At 46.1% G+C, this 26870-nt stretch overlaps 1 protein-coding gene across 15 annotated transcripts in view; it reads left to right on the top strand.

The window, feature by feature from the left end:
* ULK4 (unc-51 like kinase 4) overlaps nt 1-26870 on the top strand; it is a 577159-nt gene that overhangs the window by 464552 nt on the left and 85737 nt on the right. Inside the window, exon 36 of one of the 15 annotated variants that reach the window (XM_045037802.1) lies at nt 1480-1973. The exons of the other annotated variants lie outside the window; for them this stretch is intronic. Within the exon in view, the coding sequence (XP_044893737.1) occupies nt 1480-1482 (3 nt within the window). The 3' untranslated portion in view covers nt 1483-1973. Of the gene's footprint in view, nt 1-1479; nt 1974-26870 lie in introns of those variants that run through there. 15 annotated transcript variants of the gene reach the window in all.

Raw genomic sequence — 26870 nt, forward strand, 5'->3', positions numbered from 1 at the left:
CGCCTGCTCCCTCCTTCCCCTCCCGTGTAGAGGCTCCTCAGGACTAAGCTGGTCACCTTCCCGGCTTCTTTCCCAGTCTGATGTGTGTGGCCCCTGGGCACCATAATTTTCCTTCTGTTCTGACTTTTCTTCAAGAGGTCCAGCACCCCTACTCACTTCCTCAGATTCTTCTAGAGAGAAAGGAAAAAAAAAAAAAAAGAATTGTTCCTTACTTTCTCTAAAGAGATTGCCATTGACGATACTTTTACTCACCTTTTTATTACAAAAGTTTCAAAACCACAGAAAAGATAAATGAACTCATGTAATCAAGAATTATCAGAATTGTTACCATTTTGCCATCCTTTCTATTTCTGTGTGTCTGTGTTTTCTGAATTATGCAAATATGAAAGCATCATGACACTTGGCCCCTAGCTACAACATTATCACACCCACGAAAATAACAGCTTGTTAATATTAGTAATGTCCAGTTCATATTTGATTTTCCTACATGTAAAACAATGGCTTTTGTACCTTTTTTTTAGAACCATATTCTAGTCAAGGCTCACATACTGAATTTAATTGTTTTCTTAGTCTCTCTCTCCCTTTTTTTTCCAAGTCATCTCCACCCTCCACATGGGACTCAAACTCACAACCCTGAGATCAAGAGTCATGTGCTCTTCTAACGGAGCCAGCCAGGCACGCTTTAGTCTCTTTTTTTTTTTTTCTGGAAGAGTCTTCTGCTTTTTGTTGTTCTCCCCCTATGGAATTGACTTTTTAAAGTGCCGGAGTCTGTCGTCTGGTAGAATGTCCAACATTCTGGAACATGTGATTGTTTCCTCACGACATTTTTGGTTGGAATATCTCACTGGCAATGGTCCCTCATGATGTATCCCGTAAGAAGTACACGATGCCAGGCTGCCCCACTTGTGGGCTGAGTTTGACTGCTTGGTTAAAGGGCTGTCCGCCACATCTCTCCATCTTGCAGGTGTGGTACAAAGTAATGCTCGGAGAGAGACGTTGGCACTGTGTGAGTATCTGTAGTCCTCACAGCTGTTTAAACCAAAGAGTAAGAACTGTGTAAATGGGATAATGTTCACAGAGCAAAGGAAATAGGTGATTTGTAAGCATGAGAGAGGGAACATATGAAGCATGGGAAGGACCAAAGTGCCATCCTTGGCAGCAGGTAGAATATCCCTCAAAATGAGGGAAGACGTGCCAGAAATGCTGCTTCCTTCCCAATATTAATTCCCGGGCAACGCACCCGGTATAAATGGTAAATCAAAAGCTAAGGGCCTTTGGAATTGTCTTATGTTCTGCCTCCTAACAACCCAGGTGGGGGAGGGGGTGGGGGGGATAAGGAAAAAGAAACAAAAAATAAAGGAGCTTACTCTGAGGGATGATTTATTAATTCAAACCTAGAATATTCCCATTTATAGGGACTTATTCTCTGGTTCAAATTATAGTGATTACGACTCACTCTGGCATTTTCCTGATTTTTAGTGATCATTCTGACCATCATCAACCCCACTGTGAAGCTGTTGCTGTGTGCAAAATGCTGCAGACTCTTGGTGGGATTTCCTTAATGACATGCTTTTAACGAAACCGTCTCAAAATAACACTCAAAGTGTGTTAAGTATTAGGATGGACATGTTTGAAAAATACTTCCTTGTGGATGTGGACAGCAAAGAACATTGTTCTGGACCCTTCCCTTCTGAATGCCTGCATTAAATATTTCAAAATTTTTTATTTTTAAAATATTTTACATATAATATTCCTTTATATGATCTATATTAATTTTAAGAAATGAATTGCATCCATTGAAGGAAACAATAGTTAATATCTACATTATATTCATAGGAATATTGGTAATATCCAGTTCATATTTGAACATATTCATAGGAATATGTTTCTTTCCTTAAAAAAAAAAAGATGGTTTTCAAGGTGATTCACTGTATATAACAAAGAACCAGAGGGGCGCCCGGATGGCTTAGTTGGTTAAGTGTCCCACTCTTGGTTTCAGTTCGGGTCATGATCTCCCGGTTCATGAGTTCAAGCTTTGCATCAGGCTCCATGCTGACAGTGCGGAGTCTGCCCCTCCCTCCCTCCCTCCCTCCCTCCCTCTCTCTCTCCCTCCCTCCCTCTCCCCTCCCCATTCCCCCTCCCCTGCTCATTCTATCTCTGTATCTCAGGTGGGTAGGTAGGTAGGTAAGTAGGTAGGTAGGTAGATAGATAGAACCAGAATTTGGTTTCAGGTTTTCAGTTTTTAAATAATCATAGAAAAAGCTAGAGATTAAAAACATGTTTTTCAGCTGCTATTTTAAATATCCAAGAGAGTATTTTAAAAAGCTTTCAGATAACTTGAGTTTAAAGGTATATTATGACCTCCTTTTTTTTTTTTTTTGAAGTAATTGATCAACAGAAGTACTTGACCAAGTTTAGGCATATTATTTTGTAACACAGGAGTTCCTTTTTATTCCAGAATAAGTGATATTGGAAAAATACCCACTTAATGTAAAGTCATGTAAATGAGTCACCTAACAATTGTGGGAAATGATAGGATGTGTGATTGGGATTGATCACAAAAAAATAAAATTTATTAAAGTGAATTGTCTTTTGACAACATTATAAGGCATTCTTTTTTTTTAATGTTCGTTTATTTTTGAAGGAGAGAGAGTGTGTGAGTGGGGGAGGGGCAGAGAGAGAGGGAGACACAGAATCCGAAGCAGGCTCCAGGCTCTGAGCTGTCAGCACAGAGCCTGACACGGGGCTCGAACTCACGGACTGCGAGATCGTGACCTGAGCCAAAGTCGGACGCTTAACCAACTGAGCCACCCAGGCGCCCCTTAATTAATTTATTTTGAGAGAGAGAGAGAGAGAGAGAGAGAGAGAGAGAGAGAGAGAGAGAGAGGCAGAGAGGCAGAGAGGCAGAGAGGCAGAGAGGCAGAGAGAGAGGGAGACACAGAATCCGAAGCAGGCTCCAGGCTCTGAGCTGTCAGCCCAGAGCCCGATGCGGGGCTCAAACTCACAAACCGCAAGACCATGACCTGAGCCAAAGTTGGGCGCTTAACCAACTGAGCCACCCAGGCGCCCCAACATCATAAGGCATTCTGATAAAGAGTTACTACCTAAGGTTTTGCAACACTATGCAGGAAAGGGCTTCACTAAGAGTAACCACTCAACAAGTAGGTATTAAGTGCCTACTCTGTGGCAGACAGAGTTCTAAAGGCTTGAGGACGCAGCAGGGAACAACACAGACAAAAATCCCTGCTCTGCTGGAGCTTCCTGGGAGAAGGAGATGATAACCGTGTAGCTCTAAATACAGCTATATTATATTTTAGGTAGCGAAAGCACTAAGAAGAAAAATATGGCAGTAAAAAAATAAGTAGAGTGGGACATTTGCAACTTGATGTGCGCAGGGAATGTCTTCCTGAGGTGACATCTGAGTGACAAGGAGACATGTAAGCTGTGAGGGGGGATAACAGGGAGGGGCTGTGGTGGAGGGAGGAAGTCCTTGGGGCCCTTTAAGCCTTTGGAGAGACTGGCCTTTATCCTCAGGGTTTTGAGCAGAGCTGGGATGCCCCGGTTGGTGCGTTGAGAATAGTCATAAAGATTGGAGGTAAGAGGTGTCAGGACCTTACTGCAGTCCAGGGGAGTCCTGATCATGGCTTGCATGATGTTTTAGACAAATTATATTTATATTTTAGACAAGTCTTGAAAGTAGAACCAAGAGTGTTTGCCAACAGATTGGATATAGGCCAAGACAAAGAGAATAGTCGAAGATGGTTCCAGTTTTGGTCTACGCCAGGCTCTAGACGGCCAGAACTCAGGGGGAGCTGGTTTGGGGAAAGAGGGGGAAATCAAAAGCTCAGTTTTGGATATTTTACATGTGAGCTGCCTGTCAGACATCCAGGTGGGAGTGTCTAGTTGGCTCTTGGATCCATAGGTCTGGAATTCCAAGTAAGAGAGGTCTAGACTAGAGAGAAGAATGGTGGGAGGTGGTGACCAGAGCGTGGGATGTTTACATGTGGATTCTGGAGGGCCACAGCTAATGGTAATGACCAGGTCTAGGCTAAAACCACAGGAGTGAGTGTCTGAAGGGCGAAGGGGCCCAAGGTCATTGGGCAGAAAGCCGAAGAACTGAGCGGTGCTCGAGGGATCCTCTCTTTGGACATTGATGCTGCCAAGTGCTGTGACAGGAATGGTGTTGAGGACAAGGACAGAGAGCCAAGGACCAAGAGATCCACAGTAATTGCAACAGGGAGGAGCAGCCAGTGGCATCCTCTGGTGACAGTGGATTTAAAGCTGGAGAATGGGGGAATGGAGGAGGGATGGAGAATGGTCGGCAAGTGTTGGTGAGACCCAAGGAGCCACCTTCAAGCCCAGTGGTTCAAGGGGTGTGAGAGACACCGTCAGAGGAAGCAGCCTCCTGAGGGAAAAGCCCAGTTTCAGAGCAACAAAGCGAAAAGAATATCCTGGGAAGAGACTGGAGATACAAGAGATTTTGCTGGCGACTGTCCAAAGGGCGCAGTGCGCAAAGTTCAAGAGGAGGAGCGGGCAGGGAGCCCAAGAAAGGTCTGTGTGGAGCCTTTTGTGTATGACGGTCCAGGGGAAGGGGGAGACCGGGCTTTGCATAGTGACCGATGTGAACTAGAATGAAGGGCGTGAGGACGTTCGTCCCGACTGTCCCAGGCAGACATGATGGGTGAGGCTGAGAGAGAGCGCCTGCATCCCCCTGACTCCAGCCAGGTGACCCCACCGAGAGCGTTCCACCCATGACAGCAGAGGGCTGACGTTGCTTCTGAGTTTGCAATTCCCACCCGAGCCCTGCCGGGGTGGCCTGAAGCCTGGCCCTTCCCTCCATCACGTGGGGCACTACCAGTGATTGTGGCCTTTTTTGTGTGCCATCTTTGACATCATCACACCTGAGTGACGGCACGTTATAATAGTCTTCACGTTCAACCTTCTCAGCACCGCCTTTGACTGGTTTAAGGTCTGTTTAGGGCCTTCATCAATTTTCCGTTGCGATTCAGATTAGTGTTCCCTTTTGAAATGCCTGTCCTGTCATCACACCTGAAGATATTTTCCCCTTCCTCAGCTGGTGCTCATCCAGGCTTTCTAGCTGTCAAACCTTCACTCTTCAAACGCTTTGGGTGTGATTCTTCCACCATCGCTGGCAATGATTTAACGAAATCATGAATGAAACTTAATGAAATCGCGTATCTTTCGCGAGATGTGAATTTTCATTTTGCAATTGATTTGTGTACTGCAAATATACTGACTAGGAAAAAACATTTTGCCCAGGCCCAGCGGGGCACTTCGGTACGTGCAGTGAACTTATTCCTGTCCCAAGGTTGTGTGCTTCCCAGTTCATTCAGAGTGCCTGGGGACAGGGGTTTTGAAAATAAATATTCAGGTAATCAGAACCCTCTGCCACCCTGTAACGACCCTTTTAACTTAGTAAATTTGATGATCCCACCTACAGTCATAGTTTGCATTAAAGAATTTGCCTTTAAAGTCTGCCATCGTAATAAGTGACCCTCCTGATCTATGTCAATAGCCATTTATTCTGATATTTTAATATGTCGATTTGCAGGGCTGATGAGTAAGGCTACGCAAACGACACAGTCTCCTTCCGCTCTTTCTCCCTAGAAGCTCGGGAGATGGTTGAGGAGGTTAGTGGCCCACATGTGTGGTACAGAGAGATCAAGTCTCATTAGCATCTTAGGGTGTTCAGCCAGCGTCCCACACAAGCATCCCAGGGGTACCCGTGGGATTGTTGCTGAGACCTGCCATAACTTCTTCTGTTTTCAGGGTTGGCTTTGCCAACACCACTGCCAAAGGAAATGTTTTGGAAGCCTTCCTGAGAATTATTTCCTGTGGCATCTCGCTTTCTTGTTGCCACTCTCATGACCCTCCTTGAAGCAAATGATGATTGGGAGTCTCATTTCAAATTATCCTTGCCTCCCTTCCTGATTTACACCTAAGATGTATTTTTATCCTTTCCTCATAGACTCAAAGTTCTACACAGTGTCATTTTTTAAGATGTTAACTGCTTTTATTTACCATAAACTGATAGTATTTGCTTTCTATGAATGCTCCTAGAAACATTATAGATTTCATTAGCTGGGTGTCCAAAAGATTTAGTTTTAAGTACCACAGAAGTTTGGATGCCACTTCCTTTTTTTTTTTTTATTCTTTCATTATTATGTCAAGAAACTAAACCTGTTTATAAACTCCACATGGACCTTTTGTGTAATGGTTATGAGCAGGTTTTAATGAAATTTGAGAGTGTCTCTAGAGATCACAGATACTGGGGCCTTTAACATTGCACCGTTGCTTAGCAACCTGGAAGTCATTACATTTCCAGGCTCTGTAATAACATGATATACTTTTCTTTGCCAGTCCCTGATGAAAATGTAAGGGAAATAATCCCTTTCTAAAGGTTGCACTCTGTGAGTGGGCAGCAAAACGGAATTTTTTTTTTTCTCTTCTCCTGATCTGGGCAGGTTTTAATTCAGCGCACAAGTATTGTTTTCCGAATGTTGCATGTGACAGAATGAAATAGATTCTACGATGATATTCTTAAAAGGAAGATCTACTGTTCTGAAATCAGGATTGTAAATTCCATATACATTACTAGCATACGTGTGTACCTTCACTGTGTTGAGAAGATCAGGCTCATTAGTTGACTTCCAGTTAATGCAAGGATGTCTGTTTATTACTAGTTAATTTATTCTGTCCAGGTATTTGCAGGTATGAGGCTTTCAGAGTATAGTAAAACCCTATGTTTAAGGGGGGAAGTTTGATTTATCGACAGTCTTTGAAAAGGTATTTTGTCATTTTTCTAAAGCAGTATTGTTTATATCGTTAAAGAATAGATAGTTTGTGTTTGAGGTGCATAGCAGGATTGCGGATGATAACCAAAAAGTAGAAACAACTTAAATGTCCATCAACTGATGAGTGGATGAATAAAATGTGGTATATCCATGCAGTGGCATATTATCCAGTCATGAAAGGGAATGAAGTACTGACACATGGTACAAGGACGACCCTGGAGAGCACTGTGCTAAGTGACGGAAGTCAGACACACAATGCCACGTAGCGGATGATCCCATTTATGTCCCTGGAACGGACAAACCGATAGAGACGGAAGGATTAGTGGTTGACGGGGGCGTGAAGAGAGGGGAATGAGAGTGGCTGCTAACGGATACAGGATTTTGGGGGGTGATGAAGGTGGCCCAACACTGATTGTGATGATGGTTACACACTTTTGTGAATGTACTAAAAACCCCTGAATTGTACGCTCTTAAAGTGACAAATTTTACGTTAAGTGAACTTTTTATAAAAAAGATTTATAGCATCCAAAAACAAACAAAACAATAACAAAAAAAGCAAAATGGGAATATACAGCCATTGTAGAAACTTAGGGAAATACAAGATGGCCCTGAGCGGTCGACTTTTGATTTCGGCTCAGGTCATGATCTCATGGTTCTATCAGCACAGATCCTGCTTGGGATTCTCTCTCACCTTCTCTCTTGGCCCCTCCCGTGCTTCCTCCCTCTCTCTCTCTCTCTCTCTCTCTTTCTCTCTTTCTGTCTCTCAAAATAAATAAACTTAAAAACAAACAAACAAGGGGTACCTGGGTGGCTCAGTCGGTTAAGCACCCAACTTTGGCTCAGGTCATGATCTCACAGTTTGTGGGTTCGAGCCCCATGTTGGGCTCTGTGCTGACAGCTCAGAACCTGGAGTCTGCTTTGGATTCTGTGTCTCCCCCTCTCTCTGCTCCTCCCCTGCTCACACTCTGTGTCTCTCTCCCTCTCTCTCAAAAATAAATAAACATTAAACATTTTTAAAAAATGAAAAGAAAATAGCATCATCCTGTATTAAACTTAGAACCCCTATAATTATCATGGTTAATATTTTATTTCATTCTGGACACACAGGACCTACATGTATGCATATGTACACAAACACACAGACATGTATTGACATTCTTAAGTGATTTGAGATTTTAAATCATGGTAAAAAAAAAAATTCATGTGTTTACCTTGATTGCCTCCACAAATTCCATGAAAATGGTTGATATAAGTATAAAAGCAAGTAAAATTAAAAATAATAAAATTTTTTAAATAAGCAAAAGTGCACAATCTCATGAAAACCAGGAAAAGTATCAGTAATAGATGCCTAATTGGAGAAATTTCTAGAAGACACCAATTAGTTCAACAGAAAGGATATTCCGAATTTAAGAGACCTCAGGCCACTGCAGGCAAAAAGGGTAACTGAGAAGCTCTGGAAGAATCCCAGGCTCAGGGACAGCAGGAGATTAGAGGGCGGACAGAGCTTAGGCCCTGGTCCATCCTTGCACCTGCTTAGCACGGAACTTCCCCAAGGTGCCCTGTGGTGGGCACAAGGGTAACTGAATTCTGGGCTGGGCCGCCCCGGCCCCCCAGAGCCACTGCCCTCCATCAAAGTGGATGTTCAGCCTCTGACCCTGTTCCTCCTTTGAATTTAAGTCTAGTCATTTCTCCTTCATTTCTCCCAGGGCAAGGCTGCCCACTGCTGTCAGGAAAGTGAGATCTTACACATTCCGAGGTGGCTTATCGGGCTACCAGTGCTCACTCATCTAGATCTCCATTTATGAATATGAACAGACAAGGAAGAATCACCAAACATTTGAGGAAAGTCTGTAGCCAAAGAACGGGTGAACCAGAAAAGCCAGTGTTTCCAGAAGAAAACTGCTAAGAAATAAGACTCTTTAAAAAATTCTAGTTAGTATCCTCCTAAAGCTTTGAAAGATTATTGCATCCATAAAACAAAATGTGACTTTCGAATTTTAAAACCCAGTAGAGAGGTGGAGTAACAGAATAAACTCTGACAAAAGCCAACTGAATTATTTATAAAACCAACTTAAAGAGTTCTTTCTGAACACGGAGTGAGAGAAATGTTAAGGTTTGTGGCGGATGGATCCAGAAATCCAGCAGCCTTTCAGGGGAACGGTACATTAGCACCAAAGATCTGGCGATCCCCCCCAAATCAATTACCCTCTTGGCATAGGGAAAAGTGGCCAAACACTCGACCGTGGTACATGGTCATTTCCCCCACATCTTCCACAGGAGAACAATTTACTTACAGGGTATATGCATACGTGTGTATGTGTACTTACTGTATATTTGTTTGCGAATTGTGCTCCTGTGGACGTATATATACACACAATAAGTATGTGTGTGTATATATATATGTGTATGTAGGTGAGGCATATTTTCTAAAGATAGGTGTTTCGGGCATTTCATTTATCTATTGGACTAGATGCGTATTGTTTTGTACTGTTTAAAACATAGGATGTATAAGAGTATTCCAGGACGTACATATTTTCTAGGGAATTATCATAGTTACAAAACTATAATATACAAATAAAAGGCCACCCCCCCCCTTTCCTTTGTATTTAATCTAAATAGTTACTCCTCTTTGTTTGCTGAGCTAATGGGAACTGCCAGCAACTTCATTAGCCCCAGGTTCCTTGTGTTTCCATTGAAGTAAGTCTTAATAGGGTTTCAAGAATGGAATGAGGGGGCACCTGGGTGGCTTAGTCCATCGAGCATTTGACTCTTGATTTCAGCTCAGGTCATGATCTCACAGTCGTGAGATTGAGCCCCATGTCTGGCTCCACACTGGAGTTTAACATTCTCTCTCCCTTTGCCCCTCCCCCACTCATGCATGTGCTCTCTTGGGAGAGCGAGGGGGGCGGGGGGGAATGGGAGAAAGGAATTGAACTTGTATTGAAGCCAAGGATCCATTTGATTGGGATTCCTTTTCTGGTCCCAAGGGCTCTCTATGTGGCATTTGATTGTGATTCCTTTTCTGGTCCCAAGGGCTCTCTCGTGGGTTGCCTTTAGCACCCAAATGCTGCTTGCTGTTTGCTTTGAGAGCATGTCTGGCCTTTGCAATGGTGCCGCTGTGAGACTGTCCTCTTTTCTAGATGAGCAGATCTAACCTGGGCAGCCCTTCAGTTGGGCGATGAGCATCACCTTTTGTTGACACAGTGAGTCTATCCAGATGGTTCCTGAATGATTCGCTTTGCAATATGGATCATTTGATTTAAACCACTTCGTGTCTTCAATCAAGAATATCAGTTGTCCTAATCTTATTTTTAAGACGTCTTTATTTGAGGTAGCTTTGGGATGTAGTGTTCTTTACACTGAGGTGGCTGAAGTCTGAACTTTGACAAGGTGCTTATTCTGCATTTCCATTGGAAGAGGGTTCAGTCAGCAGAATGGTGAAGAGGCTTGGGGGTTTGGGCAGCCTTGGATTCAAGTGTCACTTTTATCTGGTAAAAATTGGATGAGCAATTTATCTTCGCTGATCTCCGTTTTCTATTATAAAAAGTAGAAATAATGTTTCTATCATAACATTGTGACGACTGAGATAGTGTAAGCAGCACGCTGAGCATGGAACATACCATAGAAATGGTAACTCTTATCATTATCGTCAACATCCCCATCGTCATTTTTATTCCTATATTATGTTAATTTCTAGGCTTCAAGCTACTTAGTTGTCTTCTTTCCCAAGTACATATTATGTTTTGCTCACATAATTGTAAAAGCATCAGGACGGGAAGACTGTCAGGCTCTTTGAGAGTATTTTGAATTTGCTTCATCGAACTTTCATAGGCTCAGAGTTCAAGGTCGTGAGGGCCGGTGCCGTGTATTGTCAAATTTATTCCTTTCTTCTGTCTCTTAAATGAGGCAAGTGTTACTGTTTACTGTGACATGAAGAGGTGCTCGCCCATGACACACCCCAGTAAGGACAGCTAGATTTCTAGACCAGATGTTGAGATTATCCAGCAAAAAGCACCTCTGGGTTCTGAATCCCGAGTGTAGTGAAACATGCTGAAATGGCGTGTTCTCACCCAGGGCTAGTTTGATGGTGTCCTGAGCTAACAGGACTTCCAGCCCCTTGCCACTCAAAATGTGGTCCCAGACCCGCAGCAGCTTTAGGACGCGGTGGTGCATGTGAAATGCAGAATCAGAATCCGCATATCAGCATGGTCCCCCGGGTGGTTCGTGTGCACACTCTTTGAATAAACTCCTCAAAAAAGAAAACAGTAAAGAAAAACACCACTCTAGAGAGGCTGCGCCTGAAAACCCAGAGTGGGTGGTTACTGACGCCGCACAAAAGATGCGGGTCTGCGAGGTTCCCTTTTCAGAATCCAGTCTCTCTCGAGCGAGTTCCGTACACTTCCAGCTGTGTTTTCAAGGAAGACGCCTGGGACCCTAATTTGTGTCTGTCCATTTATTTCTGCTAACACCTACTTTTGGTAAGCTTTTTTTTCTTATTTCTCATTTTTCTCACATTTGAACATGATCATAACATTCAAAGTTGACATAACTGTTTATGGATTCTGTTTCTAAAAGCTAGTTTAATGAGTAAGGAATTCACAAGGGGAGGAATTTTGAACAGCGCTAGAAGAGAAATACCAGGGAGAGAATATTGATTAAATAAACCCGTGAAACGGGCTACCAGAAAGCACAAGAGTTTTCTTATCTGCTGAAAAGATAAAATCCACCTACTGATGCATTAATAATGCAGTAACATGGACAAAGGGCCCAGCTCAGGGTCCGGTGGAGGGCAAGAAGCCAGCATTGTTGCCGATCGATCAGTTCGGGGGCAGAGGCCAGGCAGTGGAGATGGGGAGAGGAGCATTGAGTGAGCCCTTTTAGTTGTCACTAGTGACTGGATTGGGAGAAGACACTTGGACATAGATAGGCAGGTTCAGTCCTCTCTGTCCCTTACCTGCTGTGTGTCCTTGGACAAGTCATGTAATGTCTCAAATCTGAGTACATACCTGGTGGAGCCCTTCTGTAAGGATTACAGGAGATTAGTTACGCCAAGGGCTTTATCATAGGGCAGTACATGGTCTATCATGGCACAGACAAAGCCATCAATAAGAGACATACATGCGGGTGCCCAGGAAACGGCGAGCATCTTCACAAATACCCAGGACCCGGTATCTGTCCCTGCCAGGCTGTAGACTTTCATCTTGCTGATTTTCTCAGTTAACGTTGCTGCTGCTGTTTGAGAACACACATCCTTCCTGTCTGTGATGCACACCTTCTGCTGAGGGCGTCAGTGACGGCCGAACTGGAACGCACACTGCATAATGCATATAGTTTTACTGCTCGCTTCTGCAAGGGCCCAGAGCTCTGAAGTCAGTTTTATTGCAGTCACAATCAGATGTGGCAAAGCAACCCCGGGCCAGCAGCAGTCTCACGGCACAGACAACGCCTCTGTTGTCTGTTTCCCCCAACCAGGGATTGGCCTCGCCGTGTCTCGCTCAGGGGCGCTGGGAGCCGTCAACAGAGCTGCTCATGACTTATGCATGAAGCCAGGTGATCCCAGCTGGCCTCCTTCAAGGTCTTGACCCTCCCTTGGCCCTTCTCTGCTGCCAACACAGAATCCTTAGCCCCTGGGGAACCGGAGGCCTGTTGCCAATTACTGTGGGCATCTCCGCGTGCCTCCCCAAGAGCTCCTTGCTCCTTGTTAGGCTTAATTGCATGGCCACCGAGAGCTGGAGCCTGTAGTCTGAGCCTCATCAGTGGCCCCGGGGCATCGTGAGGATGGGCAGCATGGCTCAGAGAGTCCGCAGTGTGGTGGTGCACAGGCTTACTGCCTCCTCAACCACTCCGAAGGCAGGAGGGTGGCCAGACGGCACGTCAGGGCCACGGCTGGAGCATATGCTACCACACAAAAACTTCCCAGGAACAGTGCATGCGGGGTAGGGTGCCTGGATCTCCTGAGCTTCTGAGCCATCGTGAACCTGGAATGTTCTCTGCCGCTAAGTGCAGAGAATTCCAGTCATTGTCGCCAACCGTTCGTCAGATGACAGCCGATCAGAGGTGACTCTAATGACTGGGAAGCAGTGTTCCTCAAAGTTGCAATTGTGACCAGTCTCTTCATGATGATATAAATGCCAACATGTGTTGAGGAGTGCTTTCTCTGGGCTGGCCACCAAGGTGAGTCATTGACCTGGACAATATTAGAGCAGCCCTATGGGGGCAGATATTAATGTCCCCATTTTTCCCAGTTGAGGACACTGAGGCATGCATGGGGGGCCAGATGAGTAAGTGGTAGGTCTGAGATTTGAACCCACGTATTATTTTACCTTACCTTCTTTAACCATCGTCATCATGAATAGTATACGTCGTATCCTATTGACCCCAATTAAGGAGGAAATCGTGCACCTAAAATGGTTAAGATGGTACATTTTTTGTGTATTTTATCCCAATTTTTTAAAAAAAAAATGGGAATGGGGCGCCTGGGTGGCGCAGTCGGTTAAGCGTCCGACTTCGGCTCAGGTCACGATCTCGCGGTCCGGGAGTTCAAGCCCCGCGTCGGGCTCTGGGCTGATGGCTCAGAGCCTGGAGCCTGTTTCCGATTCTGTGTCTCCCCCTCTCTCTCTGCCCCTCCCCCGTTCATGCTCTGTCTCTCTCTGTCCCAAAAATAAATAAACGTTGAAAAAAAAATTTAAAAAATAAAAAATAAAAAATAAAAAAAAATTTAAAAACTGGGAAAAAGGAAGAATCGGCAAAATCTTCCAGGGTCTACTTTTACAAATGTGTTGCACATTTGAATGTTCCTAACTGAACTGTGCTTTCAGTAGCCCAAATGTGTGAATCTCTAATTCAATTATAAATTCTATCTTTTCCCTTCAAATTGTCCTTTCTCAACAACAACAACAAAAATCCGGAAATAATTTGGTGTCGTCACACCTAGGCACTTTCTGTATACACGTGGGCAGTACTGTTAGGGTTTGCACTTCTCGTGTTGGTCAATCCACACGTCTGTGCCAGTTTTCATGTCACGCCCAAAATGGGTTTGCTAGCCCCAGCCATCTTTCTTAACCCTCTGCTGTGTGATACAGCTGAGAAGTGGCTTATCCTGGTTAATGGAGGCATCTAATTAAAGGTGTCCCAGGAAACTAGACTGCTGTAAGACCTGCTTATCAGCAGAACTCTTCTAAACACAAATTAGTCTTGGCTTGACTGTTACGAACTCCTTTCTGAATATTCAGTGACCCGTGTGATATCATGAATGCAGACCACCAAGCGTAGGCTTCTTCGATTATTTCGTTGTTGTCGCCTTACAAGTGTTCCTGAAGTCCTTACTTCATCATGACGTAAATCCACAAAACAGCCACCTTCCTAAGAAACAACACCAAGGTGTTAGAATCTATCTTTACGTTTATTTATTTTTTGAGAGACATAGAGAGACAGAGCACAAGTTGGGGAGGGGCGGAGAGAGAAGGAGACCCAGAATCCAAAGCAGGTTCCAGGCTCCAAACGGTCAGCACAGGGCCTGACGCGGGGCTCGAACTCACAAACCTGATCATGACCTGAGCCGAAGTCGGACACTTAACCGACTGAGCCACCCAGGCGCCCCTAGAATCTGTCTTTAAAGATTTTACGGCAGAAACTCGCACTTAACGCACATCCATTATACCAAAATTTGAGTAAGGGTGTGCATTTTATTAGCATGATGAACATTACACGTTCCCAGAAATGTGCAGCGAACAAAATAATACACACTCATGTAACCACACCCAATAAGGTGCTGCTTTGAAAAAGTGTCCTAGTGAGTCACGCTAGGTTATAAAAACTTACAGTAAATGTTGTGATATAAAATAATGCCCAAATAATGGTGCATTTTCAACAGTAGAGCTTTCGAGCTTATCAGCGGTTTTATGGAGGATGTGCAGCCCGTTCTGGTGGATTCAGTCTTTTACCTCCGCAGGGAATGGCCCGTGTCAGTCCTGACCCCGGAAAGAGAGAAGTTTGTGTTAGAGAGCACTTGGCAAACGGCAAGATACGACATGAACACTTCTGTCATTTTGCATATTTTTCCTGAATTTTATCTCATCGAATCAGTTGTCTCTCAAACAAGTCTAAGTTCACTGTTTTCTGTTTAAAATCTTTTAAAAGGCATCCAAACCCATCCCTTTCCCCCGTCTTCTCTCTCAGCTCATGACTTTCCTTCATATTCCTCTAAGGAAATAGGGGCCGTCAGGATTTAACTGCCTCGAGCTCCTGCCCCAACTGGCCACCTCCCTGTGTCTGTGCCACTCACCTCCTGCCCTCTGCTTCCTTGGGGGGCCAGGCCCTCCGCTCCTGCCCCAGACCCGTGTCTTCCCTCTTGCTTGAGGATGTTGCTCTGACATTTCTCCTTTCTCTCCCCTACATCGTCACGGTCCCCTTAGCTGGGTCCTTCCTTTCAGAGCACAGCATGCTGTTACATCACCCACCTTTACAAAGGAGAAAACAACTTCTCTTGACCTGCATTCCTGCCTAGCTGCCCCATTTCTCTGTTCCCTCTCCCAACAAAACCCCTTGGGACCCAGCTGGCGAGGCTTCCACTCCCATCAGGTGTCCTTTTGAAGCACCTGGTGACCCGCCCGTCCCTAGCCTGCCTTTCATCTGACCTCACCGAGTGGCACAGCGGTGGCTCTCACCTCTGCGACACTCTCTCCTCCCTGGACTCCCAGGACACCACATTGTCCTGTTCCACCTACATATGCTCCTCAGGGTGCCTCTCCTGGCACCTCCGTATTTGCTCCTCCAAGCCCCTGAACTGTCGTCTAATGGCATCCGGCCTGCTCCATACCAGCACGTGGCTGACCATCCTTCCTCAGACTTCCCGGTCCCCACCCTGCCTCACAGTCTGTTCTCAACATGGCAGCCAGGGTAATCCCTTTAGACCTGAAGTGAGATCATTGCTGTCCTTCTCAGAGCAGAATCCACAAGGCTGTAGCAAGAGGGCCTCCACCCCAGCCCATCTCATCATCTGTCCTACTGCTTTTCTTCTCGCTTACGTCAGTCCAGACACACGTCCCACTCCTCAGACTTTCCGGGCATGTTTGGACCTCAAATCCCGTGTCTGTGCTGTACCCTCTTTCTAGGAGATTCCTCCCCACGCCCACAAAGCTCCACCCCCTTCTTTCAGGTCTTTACTCAAGTGTGACTAGGACAGAGAGGCCTTCCTTGCGAGCCTCCCTGAACGAGGCTCCCTTTCCCTGCCTCTGCCTACTGACCTGCTTCCTTTCTCTTCATTACACTCCTCGTTGTGGTGTTTTGCCTGTTGACTTATTTTCTATCGTATCTCTTCCTCACTAGGATGCAAACACTTGTGAGGACGAGGAATCTGTCCGCTTTTAGCATCATTTCTGTCTCCATAGCACCTGGACTTGTACTGGGCATATATGATTTGTTTAAATACATGAATGGTTTTGGGGCCTGCTCCCCACTGGATGGACTGAAGTCCCCAGCTGTCCTGTAGAGCCCACTCCTGCAGGGTGTGTTTGCCCACAAGTGCTCTGTGGCTAGAGAACATGCAAGATGCTCTGTGCATAATGGTGAACAGAGCATGGGCTCTGGAGCCCGAAGAGCTGGGATTAAAACCCGGCTCTCCTTACCAGAACTGTGACCTTAGGTTACTCAACCTGTCTGTGCCCCAGGGCCCTCCTCTGTAAAATGGAATTCTAATAGTTGTCTCCTAGTATAGGGCGATCGGGAGGATCGGACGAGTTACTTCTGCAAAAGCAGAACGGTGCCCAACCCGTGGCAGGCACTGTCTTTGCGTTAGTGCCGTTGTTTTCGTTTATCTTTGGATCTGCCGTGACACCTGCCACAGTAGTCTGAATCAAGTGTCACTCATCAAACCCTTGTGTCCTGTTGGGGAGACAGCCGAAGGGAGAGTAGGTGAAGTGTTGGCTGGCCAGGCAGCAGATCTATTGCCGATTTGTGTCTGCCTACGGGAGACGTGCTGAGCCCTACTTTGTGCCCGGCTCGGTGCCGGGCCTTGGGCAGAGTGATGAGCAAACACAGGCCAGTCTCTAGTCTCAGGAGCTCTCTGCCCCGCTTATGTAGCTGTGGGATCTTACTGTCCCACCCAGAGGAGCTGGCAGTGAGGGAAGTGGACCGAATGCAGTCAGTAATTTCATCTCACTGGCTCCCACGCACCCGGGCGGCTATGTATGGCCTTCCTGCCAGCTCAGTGCTCCAGCACTCGGGGGGCAGGATGTGCCCCCCACAGCACCGACACATTCTTGGAGATGGCTGCAAGCTGCTGCTTTTTCCTTCCAAGATCGCGTTCACGGGGAGGAAGCTTCCCATTTCAGGTGTAAGTCTGAGTTTCTGCTCTGCACTGGGAAACCTTGGCCAGTAAACGAGAAATTTCACCATCTGCTCTGTAGGTTCCTAGGCAGATCAGAGGTTTTCCCAAACGTCCTCACATATTTCAGGCTTTGGGGGTCACCATTTCCGCTAACCTCCAAATAAAGGAATCTCTATTCCCTAGGGTCCGGCACCCCGTCCCCATGGTTGCAGAGAGTGTCTGAGAAGTAGGAGGGGCTTAGATTCTGTTGGTCGCTTGCACCTCAGATCCCTGCGTGCTGCTCACGATCAGACCTTTTGCCGTTCCTGTCTTTTCTCTCCCTGCTTGGCTGAGTCTTCTCAGCTCATCCCTCAGCATTGCGCCTCCCCAAGGATGGGGAGGGGGCATTTTCCACCTGCTGCCTGAACTGTTAGGCCTCATTCTGCCTTGCACCCCACTTCCCAGCTGCCCCCTTCTCTTAGCTCCTGCTCCCCCGGCCGTGGCTCCTACCCAGGACTTGCCCCCGCCGCTCGAACCCGCTCCCCAGGCCCCTGGCTCTCATGGGCTTTGCCTGCTTACACCTTACCTTCCACCCCCATCCTGTCTTCCTTGTGGACCGCCTAGACCCGAGGAATGTTTTCCCCGCCCGCCCCCCCTTAGCTAGCGAAATTAAATCTTTATTTTTATTTTCTGATTGTACAGGTAACATATGACATTTAGTCATAACAATTCAAGCGTTACAGAAATGATTGAGAAAATGAACAATCCCAGAGAAAGGGAATCCTACGACACACGCTGTCCCACAGCTGCCCTTTCGCACAGGCTTGAATGGCAGGGAGTTTTGAGTCTGGTTAGTCTACAATCAATACATAGTGGGGTTTTAAAGGGTATAGTTTCTGATGTTATGATTTAGAATACCACCATATCCTCAGACCTCTGTGAGTGATCATATCAGAAAAGAATGGTCAGAATCACTGAAAATTCAGAGAAAAAAGAACAAGCGAGAGACAGGACACTAGACAGTACACATCTGACGATAACAAATCAAATGTGTTCCTGCCAGGCAGCTTCAGGCCTCGTCTGTGTGTCTGACACATCCCAGTCACTGTCACATCTCAATCTCCTATTCATAGGACCTGATATTCTTTGAGTGATGCTCTTTCCTTTATGGAAAAACATGGAAAGTCACAGTAGAGCCAATGAGCAGTTGGGCACGTAGAACACAGGGGGATGGGGCCCCTCCATCGTGGCCCTCAAATATGAACAGACATTCAGTGATGAGGGCCATGACCTATTTTTTATCTCACCAAGGTAAGAATGATAAACAATTGAAATTACCTGTGAAGGAAAATTACTTGATTGCCAAGTGAACTATCCAAGTGTTTATCTAAAAGTGGCTGTGGGATATCCTTGGGGCTAGCAATCTGGTTTGCATAGAGAATCTGTCCCTAAGTCTTCTGTTTTGAATTTGAGGACATTTTTAAGCTCGCTGTTTCATTTTAGCATACCCAGTGATGAAATAAACAAAGTGTGAATATGAGGCAGTGCTAGTTAAACATTTATACCAGGCCTACCCTGTCATTTCTTGAAACTATTAAAGTGTAATGTTTTTATATGAAATCATTATAAATTTATAACAAGTCTAATCTGTGGTGACGCGCTGTTCCATGGACTGTGAATTATTGTTCTAAATTTCAGATGGCAGATGCTTTCTCTGAGCGATGGTGCCGGGATGATTAGCTTCTCTGATGCAGCATAAGACTGTGTCTTCCATTTGCATAAAACACAAGTGCTGATTATACAGTTTGATTTGAGACCTCCGACAATATTTCTCCCAAACAACAATCTTGACAATCAGCTCTCTTACAATAAGGAAGTGCTGATTGATTATGAATACTGCCCTGAAGACTTTCTACCCCCAAAACTCCATTCAAATTGTATCCATAGAGACGACGACGCTAAAACACATCACTGAGTCCAGGATGGGTGCATTAATGAGCTGTAAGCAGAAGTTAGGTTCTGCAGAGCTTTTGCTGAGCCCAAGGGCATTGGCTTTAGAGGTTGGGATTCAACCTATAGCATTGAATCCCTCCTCCCAGGGTGAGTCTGAGATGTGGGTAGACCAAAAGCCACCATTTCTCGGGGTGATTGTAGAGTACTAGGAATGCCTTTCCACCTCAGAGTATCTCTGTCCTCGCTGAAAGTCTTCATCGGTTTCTAAAATTCCACCACTGGAGATCTCTCTTTGGGGGAACAAGCTCTCGTTACTAGGAGGGCGCTCTTGGAAAGGTGAGGTTTTTGCCCTGAGCACAGTTGGTTGGAAAATAAGAGTTTTCTAGCTGCTGAGAGCGATTCCTTCCAGAATGAAGACCACACTAGGAACACCTCAGTGTCTTGATACATGTACTGGGGGAAGGGAAAGACAGTGACCCCGATCACTGGGGAAGGGGGATCCACAAGGTAAAAGCGGGGTCCGCAGGCCATTCTGGATTTCCGCGGTGAAATAGAGGGCGAGTGTTCACCTGGAGAAGACTGCACAGTAGTTCTTGTCGACAATTACGTGTGCCTGTTGGAAAAGAACTTATAGTTCTTTAGTGAACACAGTTGCTTTGGTGGCTGGCAGATACACCTCAGAGCAGGGCCCTCATTTCCTGAGCTTCTAAGACCCTTGTATAAGCTGGCCTCTGTCAAACTTTTGCCTGGTTCCTAACTTAAAAGCAGCAAGTACAATAAAGAATACTTACCGTATCGTATCTTGACCTCAGAGAGCTCCCAATCCTAATGTGCAAGAGGCATGTTTTCACACAGTGTTTGTGATTAGAAGGTGAAGTCAGAAACTTCCACAGAAATGAAAAGTACCTGTAAATGTGGTCTAGGATGAGATAGCTGAAACGGAGAGTTGAAAACCATTCTCCATGGGAATCTCTGAACAAGCCAAAGAGGCTTGGTTCATAATGGATGCACTTTATGAAGATGGTGGCCAGTAATGCTCAGGAAGTGAGAAGCCCCTGCCAAGTCACTGAAGCCTTTTAGTGAAAGGAGACGAGTCCTCGTGGTCGCATAAGGCCCTCCCTATGAAATCACGATTCCAGCGCGGCCTCTGCTCAGCCGCCACGGACTAATGGGAGAAGGAGGGACCACGAGCATGGTGCCCACACTGGACTGCATATCCCAGCATCCCTTACAGTCAGGTTCTAGCCAGGTGCAGGGACACATGTAGGTGAGCTTCTGGGTTGAGGTTCCTCAGGCAGAAGTACCTTTTCCGCTCTCTCCTTGTCCATCTGCCAGCTGGACAGTGGAGCCACAAGACAGAAGGAGCACGTGTGTCTGAGGCAGCAGGTAATAGGGCCCCTTTGAAGCTTGTGCTGAACTGTCAAAGGAGACAAAGGTAAACTTCTAGGCCCCTGAGATTTCGGTGGAGGGAGTGGTGGGGGACTGTTACTTCATCTAGCATCCTTTTAACTAATGTAGTAGGTTAACCTATGGAAGGAAGGAAGTTGGAAAGTTGTAACACGGCCTCTCCTTGGTTTGCTCTTGTTATTATTGACCTCACGTCTGTCCAGTCTACACCAAATTGTTCATCCAATACATCAGTACAAATGTGTGCCTATTTCCCCAGCCCTTTGAGTGAACATTATCTGCTCTGTACTCAATGAGGTAGGTCATTGCTTAGTGGAGCAAGCCCAGCTTGTCCTGATCAGTGGGAACTTGATGTCCAGAGAGGGCTCTAAGAGAGGAAGGCCCAGGAGCAATGAACACCAAGCTTAGAATTTCACAGAGTAAGCAGGAGGCAGTATCCCTGGGAGAGGTCAAAGTCAAGTTGTTTCTTTGATTCCTAAGCCCAAAGAGGAAGGTTGCCATATACTGCCGGCATTGAAAACAAGTCCAGCAGAGTTAAAAGCCTGAGAAAGCAGGGCAGGAGGCAGATTCCTAGTTCCATGAGCACCATTCTGACACCCAGTGGGTGGAAGATGCTATTGATCTATTGTTCTCGAGATTTGAAAATGCATGTGCCCTACTTTCTTGTGGGTTGCCCTTGTCTGACCTCAAAGACTCACACATTTCCCTGTTAACTAGTACCTTAGGTTAGGTCCCTTGAGTCATCTGCCTTCCTCCATGCCTCCGTGCTTCCTGTTTGGGTTTTGGGCTCTGCAGAGATGTGGCTGGGAGCCTAGTCTACAGGAGGAGGTTAAACCAAGAGTTGCTAAGCTCTTCTGCCGGGGAAGGGGAAGTTACTAGGGTGTTAACTGTTTTGGACTTCTTCTTGGCGGTCAGAGGGTCCTGACCCTGGGACGAGGGCATGGGGAGAATGAGCTTATACTTGAAACAGAGGGGCCCCGGAAATATGGAGGTGGCAGGGAAAGCAGTGGTTAAAAGGGACCCCAGCAGCGGGACTGGTGAAGCCCTCTAGAGGAACACCAAAACTTGACATAGAGTTTTGAGTCTTCTTTTTTAAATGGCAGAGCCCTTCTGAAACAGTCTAAACCCTTCCAAATACAGCCGAGTCAGTGGTGCCTTGAAGATAAAGGAAGGGCGAGCAGTGTGGGGTGCGACCCTCACCGTCCCTCGGTGGCTACAATGATAATTAGAGCATGTATGGGGAAGGAGTCGCTGGTCCTCACATCTAGGTGGTAACCGGGAGCCTTGCAGAGATGCCTGCAGCCAAGTAAAGAATGCAGGACCACAGCCAGATAGCATAACAGTCCAGAGACAACCCCCTTCTTCAAATACACTGGAGCAGTGTTTGTCGATCTTTATTATTATTATTATCCTTATCATGATTGTGCATCCAAGGGGACCTTTTAAGATCTGTTTTTCTCATTACCTCTCCCTATAAAATTTTAACACCACAGACTTTATCTGGTGGTCCTTGGGAGAGCCACAGGTCACTCACTGTAATATCCAAGAGTTAGTCCCGCCCCCACCTCTTTGGGATCAGCATCACCCTCTTGAGAACGCACATCCGAGAAGGTGACCCGGAAAGGCGAGAAGGTCAGGTCCTTTACACCGTGGATGGGAATGACCCAAGCAGTCACTTGGGTGACTGATACTGGACACAAGGCACTGAAAGGAGTGCCTGTCCCGTGTGGAGACTGACCTGGTGGTAGGGAAGATGGCTGTATTTGAAAAGGCAGAAACCTGGGTTTGTCTCAAAGGGAAAGCTTTATGTCTCAGCCACCCTTACTCTTGTAACAGTGGCGAAGGGTGAGGCGCTGGGGGCAGGGGCGCGTGTGCAGCTTGTAGCTGGAGTAAGAAGAGAAAGAATGGAGCGCTGCCCTGTCAGATACTACGCTAGAATGCCTAGTGCTTCTCGTTTCTAACTGTTTCCAAACACATCCTGGAGGCATTGGCGCTTACGCCACTTTTCATCAGCTGAAACTGGATGGAGTTCCTGGCGTATTTCCAGAAACCAGGCCACAGCTTGGTCCATCAGATACGTGTTGTTTCAACCAAAGAGCTCCTGGTTTGACTCCCTTTTGTGAAGAAGGAAGGGAATCAGTCTGTACCTCCTCATACCCTGAGACCAGGCCTTCCCCCCGGCAATCCTGCGGAAGCGTTTCCCACCGAGCTAAGCTGTCTTTTGGGAAGGCCGAGGTCTTGACTCACCAGCTTCTGAAGGCTTTGGTCTAATGGTGACGTGGGGTGTAAAGTGCCCATATACCGCCCAGAGTTTGCCGGCTTTCCAGAGGACGACTCGGGCGGCTTGGCCTGTTGGCGGTCCCCAGTGCTCCTGTGTGGGGCGAAATGCATCTGAGAAGAGCCGAAAGGGAGGAGTGGGTCACGGAACACTTGCGGAAGCTGTGTTTTGATTTGGGCCACCCGAACGAAGAAGGTCGTTCATGACCGGGTCCTACAGCTCCTGAGAAATCCTGAGCGCCTCTGGCTGAACTTCCGTTCGGAAAGAGAAGGGTGCAGGCAGATGTCTTGCCAGGGTGCTAGGGGAAGAGGCCCCTGTGGCTGAGTGGCCCCGGAAGGCCAAAGCCTCATTAACTTCTCTGCAAGGGGAAATCGGCACACATCTGGCAACACCAGCCAACACCTCTGAGGGCTCTTCCCGCCCCGACTTTAGAATGGAAATCTGGATTTCTGCCTCTTTTCTGTGACGACTGAGGCAGCCCCAGCGAGGCGGACCTTGCCAAACGCAAGGATACTTCTTGAAAGACTTAGTGAAGAGCCATGAATCCGTCACAAAGAAGACAAGACAATTCTGGAGTTAGCTGATGCAAGCTTAGCTTTGGTTATACTGTTAAAAGCCCCCCACACCTGCACACCTGGCTGTCAAACACCACTGCCGGAGTTTTAGCTCCTTACTGAAGCTAACTAACATAGAAAGCCTTTAAATTGAAGTTTGTTCTTTTTTGTAATATAATTTTAATTTTTTTCTATTTTTGTGAGAGAGCGAGCACACAAGCGAGCTGGGGAGGAGTGGGGAGGGAGTGGGAGAGGGAGGGAGTAAAGGAGAGAGAGAGAGAGAGAATATCTTAAGCAGGCTTCACTCTCGATGCGCCTGATGCAGAGCTCGATCCTAACCCTGGGATTGTGACCTGAGCTGAAATCAAGAGTCGATGCTCAACCAGCTGAGCCACCCAAGTGCCCCTGAAGTTTGTTCTTAAGCGGGATCACTTGTTGGCTTATGTGCTCAATAAGCACGTAAAAAAAGTGAAAGATGCATCATTCTTTGTAAAGGTTATTTCCATATTGTGTTTATGGTAAGGAAATAAACCTCCAATGACCTATAATCAGTTATAAGAAAACTTTGTTTCTACTCATGCGTATTTTTCTGGAGAAGGGATCTATAAGTTTCATTCCTCAGGCCCATGGCTTGGAACAAAACCCTAGAAAAACAATCAAAAACAAAAGATCCAGAACGTGTTGCCTCTCCGTAGGGGAGACAGAGACAGCCGAGTGAGAACGGTAAAAAATGGTTCCTTCAACTTACACTTTTATTATCTTCTTAGGTTAAATGTGGGAATGCTAAATATGACGGATAGTAGGCCTGCACGAAGTGTGGGAAAAGATCTGTGTTTGTGAAGAAGTGACTTCCACAAATCATGTTTATCATAATGTAGTGTTAAATTATAAGATGTCTACCGGGTGCCTGGAAATATACCCACAAAATATCAAAGGGATTTATGCCCATATTAATAATGGCAAGACGGACACAATAATCTACATCTTACGTGTCACAAAGGCATGTGTGGCCTTGAGAGTGGTGCCATGGCGATGTTTCCTTCACTTTACAGAGGGGAGAAAATGACATAAAAATGATGCTGTTGCATTGAAAGTGGGAATGAGGAACCCTGGGCGCCACGTTCCATAGTGAGACACCTCCCGAGGAGAAACCTACGTGCCTTATATGTGTGCCCAGAGCTTCATGGGAACATCAGTTTTATGTTTATATTTGATGAATAGGGTGAGGGTGGAAAAGATTCCAGTTTTGCCCTTCTGAAGCCTGACCTGGCCTTTCCTAGAGTCAGTTCTACAGGAGGGGCGGGACTTGAGAAGCCTCTGCTGCTGCTTATTACTCTCAGTAGTAATTGTATTAGCATTGCTACAGTTACTGCACCTACCTGTCCCTCTCATCCGTACGCCCATGAAACGCTGGGTGTTGCTGAATGGGGCAGTTCCATGTTGGCCTCTGAGCAGGACTCAGATGCAGGGGCCAGAGGTGGAGGAGTCTGGCTCGGGTCATCCCGCGTGGAATGGACTTGGTGGCGAACTGTCAACAGCGAACCTAGATAATCACGCTTCCTTAGGATAACCCCAGAGATCTGCTGTTGCCGAGCATACATTGTGCAGGAGGTGCTTCTTTGGCCCCTGGTCAAATCGCAAGGGTCCGTGGCTGCCTTCTAGGAGGTATGCTACATATGGAGGGAGGGAAGGAGGGGGACTTTGGTCATTACGGGAAGACTCAGCTCTATAAATGATACGTTGGGTGCGGGGGTGTGTGGATTCAGTAGGGGCTCAGCCTTCCCATCTCATGTGACCATTACTATGGTCTTAGCCCTGGAGACCCTCTGGTCTTCTAGATGTGCTGGACTGCAGCCCTTGACTGGATTTCCACCGCCCAGTCTCTGGTGGGACCTGTGTCGGAGAGCGATTCGAGGAAGTATGAACCCCTTGGATCACACCTTCGTGAGGTTTTCACTTCCTCAGGTCTCTTGGTCCTGGGTAGGCTTGCAGAAGGCATTCGCTTCTCTGGAATCTTGTGGAAGTGGAGAACTCAGGACTCTGGGGCTGTCTGGCAAAGCACAGGGGCACCCTGCCTGTCCATGCCTTACTGATCGGGAGTATGCAGAACCTAACAGGTGAGCAGATTCGTGGATGTGGATGTGGATGCTCTCTGAGAAGTACGACGCGTTGTGCCGGTGCGACTGTTGACTTCTTTTGATTTTTCAAAAAACTGTAAAGCTACCAGCGCTCCAAAAGGATTTCACATTTACATTTCCCCGGGTTTTCCTGGGGCTTGGAGTGTGTGTGCAGTTCTAGTTCTTTCTCTTAGATTTATCGTGTTCTTGCAGCAGCATAAAAAATGGGACATAGAGACGGAAGGAATTTTAGCTGTTTGGGCCTCTCTGAGCTCACTTAGCCTCTCTGACCCCCCATTCCTACTCTGGAAAGCAGGGATAATAATACAATTGATAACTTATTTTTCATTGATATTTTTTGTTGATCATAAAACAGTTCTAGAATTACTTTGAGAAATAAATGAAACAGTGTAAGTAAGGCACCTGCACAAGCCCTCTGGCATTTGGCTGACACACTAAATGGGTAGCTTTTCACCTTGGGGTTATTTAGGGACCCCAAAATGCTCAATTGTGAACACTACTGCTGTGCCAAAGCTTTCTTCACATCTGAGACCTTTTTTCCCCCACTTTGTCTCCATGCATTTACTTTTCTTATGAAGCTCTTTATTTTTTTTTTAAGTTTTTGAATTTATTTTGAGGAAGAGTGCACGTGCACGCACGAGCGGGGGAAGGGCACAGAGACAGAGAGAGAATCCCGAGCAGGCTCCACTCTGTCAGCACAGAGCTTGACTCAGGTCTCAAACTCACGAACTGTGAGCTCATGACCTGAGCCGAAATCAAGAGCTGGACGCATAACCACCTGAGCCACCCAAGTGCCCCTTAAGTTCTTCATTTTATTTTATTTTATTTTATTTTATTTTATTTTATTTTATTTTATTTTATTTTATTTATTTTATCTTATTTTATTTTTATTTTTTTATTATTTTTATTTTTTTAACGTTTATTTATTTTTGACACAGAGACAGAGCGAACGGGGGAGGGTCAGAGAGAGAGGGAGACACAGAATCCGAAACAGGCTCCAGGCTCTGAGCAGTCAGCACAGAGCCCAATGCGGGGCTCGATAAGTTCTTCATTTTAAATCCAGTATAGTTAACATACAGTAATATTAGTTTCAGGTGTACTATTTAGTGATTCAACAATCCCATACAACACCTGGTGCTAATCTCACGTGCACCCCTTAATCCCCACCACCTGTTTCGCCCATCCTGCCACCCCCATGTCCCCTCTGGTAACCGTCCGTTTGTTCTCAGAAGATAAGAGACTGTTTCTTGGTTTGTCTCTCCTTTTTTTTTTCCTTTGTCATTTGTGTTGTTTCTTAAATTCTGCATATGAGTGACGTCATATAGTATTTGTCCTTCTCTGACTTGTTTTGCTTAGCAGTGTATTCTCTAGATCTGTCCATGTTCTTGCAAATGGCTTTTATATGGCTGAGTAATAGTC

This window comes from Felis catus, chromosome C2, assembly GCF_018350175.1.
Source record: "Felis catus isolate Fca126 chromosome C2, F.catus_Fca126_mat1.0, whole genome shotgun sequence".
NCBI classification, from domain to species: domain Eukaryota; kingdom Metazoa; phylum Chordata; class Mammalia; order Carnivora; family Felidae; genus Felis; species Felis catus.